The sequence below is a fragment of the Salminus brasiliensis genome, chromosome 24 (genome assembly GCF_030463535.1).
Source record: "Salminus brasiliensis chromosome 24, fSalBra1.hap2, whole genome shotgun sequence".
NCBI lineage: Eukaryota > Metazoa > Chordata > Actinopteri > Characiformes > Bryconidae > Salminus > Salminus brasiliensis.
In genome coordinates, this window is record NC_132901.1 from 28,820,488 (window position 1) to 28,831,689 (window position 11,202).

The following is an 11,202-nucleotide window of genomic DNA, read 5'->3' on the forward strand; positions in this document are numbered from 1 at the left end:
CTCAACAACAACAAGGAGCAACAGGAGGAGCAGGAATGAGGGAGGTGGACTGCAAGGTCGAGCAAGTACAGATCAGAGGAGGCACTCTGGAAGTTGCAAGGCATCCCAGCAGCTTCAGGTGGGATTGAGGGATGAAGAAAGGCAGGCTTTGGTTGAAAGCAGGGGGAAGACCAAGACAAACGTGACTGGAGAAGAAGGTTTAGACGAAAAGCAGAAGAAGAAGAAATGGAAAAGGGTTGAGAGAGAAGAGGAGGAGGAGGAAGACCAACAAAAGAAAGCCAAAAGATGCAGAATTACCACACCGACTGCCTGGTCCTTGGGAACCCTGGCAGAGAGATGCAAGGATCAGCAAGGCATGGTTACGAGAACAACAAGGGTGATCCAGGAACAGAAAGCAAGACAACCATCAGCTTGTCCAAATTCCACCACAGGCCTGACCCACAAGCAGAAGGAGCGTGGACAATCTCAGCAGAGTAGAAGCCAGCATGGAGGGCCGAAGAACCAAGCTCAGAGCGGATCATCGACAAGGTGCAAGACGTCGTCATTTGCTCAGGTCCTCCCCCAAACTGAGCAGAGAGTGAAGGGAACAAACGACAGGATGGTAGAAACCCTGATGAAGGCAAAGAGGGCAAACGGCGAGAGGAGCATGGAGAGCCTTCCCATAAAGAAGCCAAAACTGACCAAAAACCTAAAGCCAGGATTTCAGTTTGGGGTTGGAAATCCAAAAGCTTGGTCTGCAGAGGCCATCTGCAGCACACCATCCAGCTCAGAAACGTCAAGGCGGATAAGAAGGGGATCTCCAGCCACTCCCAGAGAACGGAGAGCAGAAAACAGAGGTCAGGAGAGGTCAGGTCAGTCAAGCTTGAGAGAGTCAAGAGGAAGAGACAGGGAGAGAACTTTGAACAGATGAGTGAAAGAAATGCAAAGAAAACAAAGGTCGAGCAGAAGGGGCTACGAAAGAGGGGGAACCGTAGACGAGAAACATCACAGAGAAAAAGAGCAAGATGACGAAACATCCCGGCCAGATTTCATTTTATTTACAAACTTCATATATTAAAATATCACAGACAGCATTCTTTGGTATGAAATCCTTTGGTTTACAAGTCAATATTAAAAATACATACAACAAAACACACACACACACACACACACACACACACACACACACACACAGTCCTTCAGTTAACATTTAAAAAATACAGTATAAATAAAGGCACTCACCTCCATCTGAACAGACAGACTCTCAGTGTACGCATGGCTTTGATTCATAAGGAGAAAACAAGGCAGAAAGAAAGCCAGCAAGAGTCCATTACACAGAGATGAAACGCTCAGGTCCAGAAAGTAAAAATCTGTTCAGCTGCTGGAACAGAATCCTGGGGTGCATATTTTACTTTCTGGATGTGAAATTTCCATCTCTCCCGTTACACAGACCAGTAAACAATCCCCCTGACGCAGTGAACAGAAACACACCCTCATTCACACTTAAAAAGGAAATACAGTCTTTGATAAAACAGGTGGGTGCATGGATACTGATTACAGTTCTGATATACATGTCACGGTTTTGGAGTTCCTCATCCATCATCCTATTGCAGTACAGCCATTCCAACCGATGGCACTCCTCAAAGACCTCCACACCAGTCCTTACTCAGACTTCTTACTGGTAACTCCATTTCCATTTTGAAGGCCATTGTTGTTGTGACTGGCCTTTCTGTTGGGAATGCCGTTGTGATTTCCATCAGCCAGGACCTGCCCCGCTTGTTTAGACTGGAAGTATTCCTGGAGGAGTTTCCGGTAGGTTGGGTGAGTCGTCAGCAAGTCATACAGTGCAGCTGTTGGAGAAAATGGAAATCATCAAAATCATCATCATCATCATAATCATTATTATTTTTTATTTTTTTTTACCCAAATTTCTCACAATTTAGCTGAGCCAATCACCCCACCTACCCATTAGTCCCATTACTTGCAATGCCCCCAACACTAGTAGGGTGTGGACCAGCTCCTGCCTCATTACTCTAAAAAACCTGAAGTCAGCCACCCCTTTTTTCAGACTGCCACCAAAGCAGAATCACTAGGCAGACACCGCACTGGGTGTCTCGCCCAGGTTCCAGCTGCTCGTAGCAAAGCAGCAGGACCACCAGGCCACAGCGGCAGAGTCTTAGTCTGCGGAGCCACTCAGAGCTCTTGATCTCAGACGTTTTTCCACCAACAACTTACAACTAGTCTGGATTCAGGGCTCTTTAGTATTTAGTCATTATTAGGACATCCCATGATCCCATGCTTTGACTTTAGCTGCGGCGGGAGCTACCTGTAGGTCCTGTGAGGACAATTTAAACATTTGAGGACTGTTGGAGTCTTCGTTACTCATCTTGTGGTCTGATCTTAGGCTTGCTAAGACCTGGTCATGTTGGTCAGCTGTTCCTCTTGTAGATGATTTAGTGGACGGTGGAACAGCGGCTGATCTCTAACTGTTCTGAGACCTGTTTAAAGCCCTTCCCAGACTCCTCTGCATCTCCACCCTTCTTTCTGAAGGCCTCAGAGAGCTCTCTGGATCTGACCATGGTGATCTTCTTCACCCCTCACTTCAACAATCAATCAAGATCAGACCAGACTAAACATCTGAGGTTTAAATCAGACGACTCCTCCAGAATAATCCTCTCCAACCATGTTCTGATCATCTGCAGCTGATCTTCTGCTCCTGGTCCTGATGAAGGAGTAATAAATGTGGGAGGGATCCAACTTTTTCCTAGAAGTTTTTTTTCCATTCCATTAATTCAATCAAGAGATTTCTCTCTCAATATTGCTCAAATGATGATCAAATGTCCAGATGTTGAAATCAATGTTTTCATGGGGTGTCATATTTTTCACAGGGCTGTTTTATACCAACATCTGAAAGCTTTAAGCTCTGAAGAACAAAGCGAACACTAACCAGCCCACTGTTTCATCACACATCAACACGGTTTCTGACGAAAGATGGAAAGCAGATAAGGCCCGGCTATCCTGACTCGGCCGAAGTTAATGTAACCATTGCACAACTACTGACCTTCTGTGGGCTGCCCCCTAGTGGTCAGCTCTGCGTACATCTCTGCAATGCTGTACTGAGGAACTCCCACGAGTGCTGCCATCAGGCCAGAGAGGTCCTCTGCACTTAGCAGGTCATCACCATCACTGTCGTACAGCTGGAGGACACACAGACATGCACTCCAGTTTTAAAGGGCATGGACATTAATGGCATGTAGGTGGATTATTGTGTCTCTGCATTGGTGGAAATTTGTTTAGTAGGTGTAGGTGGGTATATAACTGAAATATATGTAATGTTAAAAATTGCTTAGAACATTTTTACAATATACCAAACATTTTAAAATGTGATTTTAAATATGCAACATATTTCAAATTAAACAGATCACTGTCTGTCTTTTAATCTGTCAATGTAAAACTTTCATATAAAATTATTTATGATAAATGAATACAAACTAACTGTGCTGAATATTGTGATGTTTATGAAGCTACATTGATTATTGTGTCTATATTTATTTGCATTTGGTTAAACCTTCTTGTGGACCATGGAGGCTTCAGTAGAGACCTCCGCTCTAGATTAGACCTCTACAGTTCCAGGGGGCGCTGTTTCACAAGCTTCCGAGTAAAGGCCGTAACGTGGCACTAGCGTGTGATTCAGTGTGATTATACGGGAAAGGTTAAGCAGTGAAGCAGCAGACCTGGCTGTAATGGAAGTAATGACAGCAGTCGTAAACAGCAACTGTAAAAGTCATTCGATGGTCTGTTACCAATAAGCTGTGGCGAGCGAAAGGTGAGCGGTGTGGACTTTGACCGCACCTGCCCGGTTAGCTTTGTTTGTGTCTGATCTAAATGAGGCAGTTTTATATGAAGATCTGAAGTGTTATTATTTAAAGAGTGAGGTCAGTCTGCGTGAACACAGCTGCTCTGCTCACTGGCCTACTGAAGGGTTCACTAGAGGTCAGAGCTGCAGGGATTATCAGGAGAAAAGGGAAAATACCTCACACACACTTTCCTTTAGGTGAGGACTGACATTATTGCTCTCTACTCTACATTATTATTATTATTATTATTATTATTATTATTTAAATCGAACATTTTTGTTTGTATATTTTGTTGTGAAACCGAACGTTGAATCAGCCAGTGAAATCCAGTCCTAACCAGCTCTCCTCATTAAACAGACTGTAATTGAGCTTTCAGCTCTTTCTGTCTGCATGTGGAGTTTCTCGGTTGACTTTCAGCAGCTGGTTTAAAGAAACACTGAAGTTTAGAGGCTTTTTACAGAGTCGAGAAGCTGAATGTGAAATCGCTGCACTTTCTGTTTCTACACTGGGGTTTTCTCTCGGCTCTGAAATGTGAATTTAAACACTGATTAAAAGCTGTTTGGTGAAGCTGAGCCAGATTCTGCTTCCCTACCTGCACGTGTTTCTGCACTGTGGCCATTGTTATTATTTCAGCTCTGAGACTTTTCTACTGTGCAGCTCCTCACCCAGGTAACGCTGCTCTCTCAAGAGCATCAGATCTTCTTTAGGATCCGATATAAAAGAGTACAACCTGTAAAGAGTGGAGCTCTAGAAATATCAGGATCTACAGCCGTCTGTCCAGGATCACAGTCAGAGCTGCTATCAGTCTCGGTACTCGGTATCGGCAGATACTTGAAAAACTGGTATTGGTATCGGAGCATCTCTACTTTTAACCCCAAACTAAATCACTAAACCTAATGCTTGTATCTAAAAGCTGATCTTTCTTTTAGATTTTCCACAATAATAATAATAATAATAATAATAATAATAATAATTTGTATTTCTTGGTGGACATTTGCCTCCCACAGATACTGTAATGCAAGAACACAGTTACACCAACACACACACACACACACACACCCCCACCCACCGTGAACGCAGTGTGAAGGAGAGCTTCTTGGCTCCGGAGTCCGGCAGCAGTACATACACTCAAACACAGCTGCCTCAGGTCCAGTGTGTCATTCTAAAACACACACACACACACACACACACACACACACACACACACACACACACACACACACTAGCCATTAGCATGGACATGTCAGGGTGTCCAATCTTATCTACAGGTTTTTATTCAAAACAAGCTGGAGCTCCTGATTGTAGTCTGTGGACTGGACCCCACACACACACAGACACACACACAGACACACACACACAGACACACACCTGTCTACTCTGTAACACTGCTCTTAATCCAGGAGTGGAGGAAACACATTACTCCTAACAGTCAATTATTGCTCAACTTCACAGCTGAGAAAAGCAGACCATTAGCGCATGGAAGAGGACACACCCTGCCGCCCCACCCTGCGAGCCTTCAGGCAAACTACACATTCCTATACCTTGGAATAGAGGGAACAGATTTTCGCAGCAGTCTTCTTGTCGGTCAGTCCCAGCAAGATGGTCAGCTGTTCAACATTTACCACGCGGTCCGGTTTTGAGTGACAGTAGTCAATCATGGAGTTCACCACCGTCTCCACCTGAGCAACACTGAAACTGAGCAGAGGGAAAGAGGAGCATGATAAACCACAGCAGAACCAAGAAAGCAACACTGAACAACATTAGATTAATCTAATCATCATCATCATCATCATCATCATCATCCATTACAAGCAGTTTCAGCTTAAAGCTCACAGCAAGTCCCCTACACCTCCCTGACAGGCCGTCACCACCCTAACGAAGAGCAGGAAGCGATGCGGGTGAGGCTGGGGGTGTGCATTTATGGGAAATATTTGGGACCACCATCTGTGTTCGTCAGCACTTCAGCCCCGCAGCTCCAGTTTAAAACTACAGAAGCAGAATTTGGGTGCAGAGAAGGTCTCGACTAACTAACCACATCTAAAGTAAGAAGAGAATTCTGGGAGTCCGATTTCTGACTGGATCACGTCATTAAACCCATTCAATTTAATCTGGAGTGAAAATGAATCTGAACCCAAGACTAGAGTGAAGGTCCAAGCCCAACCCTGTAGAACACACCCCTTACCCGTGACGTCGCAGCAGTTTGAGGGTCTCCCCAGCTGGAGACTCCAGAGGAAGAGAGAGACCACCCAGCTTAGTGGCAGGAAAAAGACCCTCCATTATAAAATCTGTAGCTGGAACCTCTAAAGCTCTAAAAAAAAGAAAAAAAGAAAAACACAGTAAAAAAAAAAGACCATCATCATTAATCCCCTCTGATACTGATACACTGCTCTCAACATACAATCTGTTTGGCTGGACTGCAGTGGGCTACCCACAATATATCTAAAAACAGTTATTTCTCAGTGGCTGTTAATCTGTTAATAATAATAATAATAATAATAATAATACACCCTCAATACTCAAATCAATAAAAATTATGCACACATTTCTATACACACATTTATTATTACTTTAATATTATATTTTTATCATAAAGTAAAATATAATTGAATATGTAAATAACTGTCTTGGCTTTTTTCTTTTATTCTACTTTGGGACGGTTTTGCTGAAGAAGAGAAGACTGGACACACCCATCCTAATGTTCTACTGTTTAATCCATTCATGTACAACTACTACATTTACTATACTCCAGGGAAAAATGCCCTAAAGTGTGTCTGATCAGGGATGTGACGATACACCCAGCCTGCAATTCAACTCACAATACCAACAACAACGTTCCCACGATATTCAAACATAATAATGACTAGTAAAACCCTGAACCTGACAGCTGGGGTCACACCCCGGGCCCGTCCCACTCCCCTCCCCTCCCCCATACCCCACTCACCCACCATTACATCAGGCCGCTGTGGCTGTTTATGATCTGATCAGCAACTCTTCCACTGGGCTGAGGAAGAGGACCAGACCCTCCACCTAACACAACCTCCCCTTCACCCGTACACTGATCACCCACCGCCTCGCCACAGCACCAAGCAGCCCGCACCTCCCACCATACTACCCCCTGCCCCTCTCCACCTAACCTCAGCCCTTCTTCTCCACAACCACTGACTAGATCCCTCAGCTACTTCTGACCGCTCCTTCATGGCTGAGCTCAGCACACGGCCTCTGAATCGCTCAGAGCGTTCGTGTTGCTCCATAATCAGATACGGGGACTGGAGCTGGGAGGTGGCTGATGGGGCCGCGCTGGTTCTGTGTGTTTGCGAACGCCGGTGTTTAAACAATGCAGTTAAAACACAATCAATCAACAGAGCAGCCGCTCTCCTCCTAGTTCCTCGTTCTGATTGGTGGAACATGGAGAAATGTTGTGGATAAATATTGGATTTTAGTTATCCTTTTATTCCCCATCAAATCTGAAGTCTATTGAGTTTTGAGCAAAACGCTGCATTTGAAGCCCTTAAATAGCAATGAAAGCTCTCACACACACACACACACACACACACACACACACACACACACACACACACACACACACACACACTTACTTACCTGGCCATGAGTTTCTGTACGTTGTCTGCATACAGCTCAGGGTTGTCCCTCTCCTCTTGGGACGGGGTGTAGACGGGCAGGAACTGCAGTGAAACAGAGACGCTGTTAGAACGTCAATAATAAACAGTTCAGTTCAGATCAGATCAGACAAGGGACAGATCACGGAGACCCCCACCTCCACGGTAACGTTGGTGTAGAATTGAGAGGTTGTGTACCAGAGACACTCGAGCCTACAACCAAATAAACCACACAGAGAAACGTCAGACAGCAGCAGTCACTCATACTATTACCCAACGCTCTGATTGATTATTGATCAGATTCTATAAGCAGTAATCAGATATCAAGACTTACCAGGACATTCCCTTCCAGGTCCAGCGGACAGTGTCCTGCAGGAGAAATGAGAAACCATTAATAAGGTAAAGATGCAGGTATTGGGGGTTAGGTGCCACTTCAGCCCCTCCTCCCCCAATTCTTACCTGCTGGTAGGATTCAGTGACCAGTGACCTTCCGGTCTCAAGCCCACTTCTCTTACTATTAGGCATGATTTAATGAATTAATGATTTATTATTATAAAACAGTATTATTATTATTATTATTATTATTATGAATAAATAAATAAATAAATACAATTGTTTGTCAACAGTGGCAAAACCTCTCTTCTCCATCATTCTCGGCCCAGGCTGGACAGTCCAACACTGAAAGCTGAAGGTTTTAGCAGGGCAGATTTTAACTGCAGAGCAGTGTAGCATTTCCACTCACCAATTTATTTGGATAGTGAAGTAACACTGGCTGCACTGGAACACCTGCCAAGAAAGCACCTGACAGACAGACAGACAGACAAGAATTATGATTAGTCAGCAAACCTTTAATTAAAATAAAAACCTTAAAGACAAATAATTAAATTAATTGGTTGGAAACAGTTAATGCATAAAACAGAAATTTCTATATAAAACACAAACAGGGTTATCATATTCTAATAACCTGATGATTTATTGTTTTATTATTAAAACAAACATCAATATCATTCTTTGATATCATTCTTTGAATGCAGTAAATATTTTATCTAAAATACCTTAAAAATCGCTCACACCTCCTAAACCACCTTAACTAAAATCAAAAGGTCAGGAGAAGACCTTAAAAAAGTAGCTGAAACTAAAATTTGAAAAATGATATATTGGTTAATATTCTGATAGTCTGCATGATCATTAAATTATTCTTTTATAGAGCAACAACTCAACCGACGCACATTCCAGACCATTAATGATCGACACTCACAATAACCTCCCCCCCCCCCCATCAGTGATCTTCCCTTCCCTCTAGACTGCTGCTCTGATTACAGAGCAATAAAATAAATACATTCAAGTAAATATCAGTAAGTGTCTCCTTAATCTAGCCTAATATCTGACATTTATCATTTTTATATTGTTGGAAAAAAAACATTAAGACTATTTAACTTCTAACAGTTGTACTTGTTTATGGTTTTGATGAATCAGAGCTAATGAAAGGGTTGTTTCCCACTGGCGGATCATTTCACTTGTTTCAAGCATAATTTCCTAAATTAAACTCCTAGCAAGTAAAAATCACTAATAGCAGCAGAAATAATTTAAGAGTTAAAGTGTATAATATTACTACAATAATCCCTCAATTAGAAACATCAGACATTTAAGAGAAATGCTGAGGGATCACTCTTTTGCCGTGTGTCCCTGCATCCCCAGCACCTACCAGGCTTGAACTTGATGAGGGCCTGGCCGTTAGTGGTGGTTCCCTCAGGGAACATGAGCATCTGCAGGACAGAGAGAGAGAGAGAGACAGAGACAGAGACTAAAAGGTCACGTTCACGTTATCAGAACATGCTACTGACCTAAAGCTGGTTGGTCATCTTCAGCAGGAGACTGAAAAAACATAACCTCTGACCCAGAATCATACCTGAGGCCAGTAACCGTTGGAGGTCAGTCTCTCCTTGATCTGAGACACACACTTCCTCCTGGACTCTGGATCCTTTCTGCTCACCAACACCGCCTGGTTGAACTCCAACAGTGCTGAGAAACAAAGGTGAAGAAGAAGAAGGTGAAAGAGAAGGTGAGGAGACCAGAATCACTCCACTGCTATCCACAATTCTTCTCGGTCAAGATGAACGGACCAATAGAAACGCTCCACAATGACTCTGAATAACACCTTTTACACTGACCTCCATTAAATGTTATTTCCCTCTATAAAGCTGCTGTTCTGGAGATACAAGGTTTTTGCAGGACTGTGACGATTTAACAGCGACAGTATTTATCTGATGCTCTGAAGAGGCTGTTTACACTCGGCACTAACATGCCTTTAGCGCCAGCAGAGCACGGCTGGGTTCATTAGATGAAGAGCAGCAGGTGATGAGTATAAATCACTGTGTTCAGTACAGGAGAGGATCTGAACAGCAGTTTATAAGAGTCTGATACTGAAGTGTTTAGTTTGTGATGTATCGTACATGTATGTGATACATATTGTTTAAAGTGAGAAAAAAAAAAAAAAAAAAACGTGATATTGTGATATAGTAATTTTACCATACTGCTCACCCTTAGAAGTACCTTTTTTATTTAACCGGATTTTAGACTTTAAATTCATACAGGAGTGTATCTGAAAAGTAGTTTATAAGAATCTGTGGCTACTGATGTTTTTAGTCTGTGATTTACATGTATTGTGATAAATATTGTGTATCGCAAGAAAGAAAAAAATATTGTGATATAATATTTATACCATATCGCCCAGCCCTAGAAGTACCTTATTTATTTAACTGGTGTTGAATTTCAATTAACCAATCAGTTTAGATTAATACAGGAGTGTATCTGAATAGTATAATAATAGAATCTGTGGCTACAGATGTTTTTAGTCTGTGATTATATTAAAAAAAACTAACAGCTTTAAATATTGTGATCTAATATTTTTACCATATCGCCCAGCCCTACATGAACACAAGCGCTCTACACAAACACAGGGTTACACAAACACAGCATGACATCTCATTATCCAGTGCAGGTAACGCTGCATTCTTAGGGCTTTAGGAACCGCCCAGTCTGCCTCATTGTCATGATGATCAGCAGTTTGACGGGTCTCCTGTAGAACTAGTTCTAGTTCTCTTGTGTAAACACTGACTTTTTAGTCCAACAGAACCCCCAAAGCCTGTCTGCGATGCGTCAGCAGGGGGCGGTCATTTGTATGCAGTGTGTTTCTGGTTTCTAGTCAGTTCTAGCTTTACTTCATCATCATCATCCTCATCATCATCATGAGGAGAGAGTTAACCACACTGTGCGCAGTGGAGGTTCTAGCTTGTACAACACCCTGGTCATAGATATGCCTCTGATCTAGAACCACTTATAAAAGTGGCCAATAGATCAGATACCCCTCTTCCTCATCCTCCTCCTCACCTCCAATAACCGGCAGCTTGGAGTTCTCCGAGCGCGACACCACTGTAGGCAGTCCCGCCACACAGAGCACCAGCATGTCCAAGAAACCGCTGTGGGGCGCGACAGCCAGCACCGGCGCCTCCTTCTGGCCCGCCTGGAGACCCTTCACCTTTATCCACATGAAGCCCGTGAAGAAGAACACCCCTCGACTCAGGAAGAGGACGATGGGATGCAGGAGCCAGCGCCGCCCACCCTTCCCACTGGCCGTGCCCCGCTCTGCCTCCGACAGCCCGGCCAATCGCAGCCGAGCTATGGGCCACATGAGCAGGAAGAAGAGGATGGCCAGGGTGATGCGAATGGGGAACAGAACACAGCCCAGA

General features: G+C 43.5%; 1 protein-coding gene across 1 annotated transcript in view; it reads right to left on the reverse strand.

The window, feature by feature from the left end:
- Positions 1-1,025: 1,025 nt before the first annotated feature.
- lpcat4 (lysophosphatidylcholine acyltransferase 4) overlaps positions 1,026-11,202 on the reverse strand; it is a 12,961-nt gene continuing 2,784 nt past the window's right edge. The window contains exons 2-13 of the mRNA XM_072670654.1: positions 10,844-11,202; positions 9,363-9,475; positions 9,159-9,219; positions 8,196-8,254; positions 7,788-7,822; positions 7,612-7,666; positions 7,437-7,519; positions 6,019-6,144; positions 5,378-5,531; positions 4,906-4,998; positions 3,041-3,176; positions 1,026-1,829 (exon numbers count right to left, since the gene is read on the reverse strand). The exon at positions 10,844-11,202 is cut by the window's right edge and continues 8 nt beyond it. Coding sequence (XP_072526755.1) covers positions 1,642-1,829; positions 3,041-3,176; positions 4,906-4,998; positions 5,378-5,531; positions 6,019-6,144; positions 7,437-7,519; positions 7,612-7,666; positions 7,788-7,822; positions 8,196-8,254; positions 9,159-9,219; positions 9,363-9,475; positions 10,844-11,202 — 1,462 coding nt within the window. The 3' untranslated portion in view covers positions 1,026-1,641. The remainder of the gene's footprint in view (positions 1,830-3,040; positions 3,177-4,905; positions 4,999-5,377; positions 5,532-6,018; positions 6,145-7,436; positions 7,520-7,611; positions 7,667-7,787; positions 7,823-8,195; positions 8,255-9,158; positions 9,220-9,362; positions 9,476-10,843) is intronic.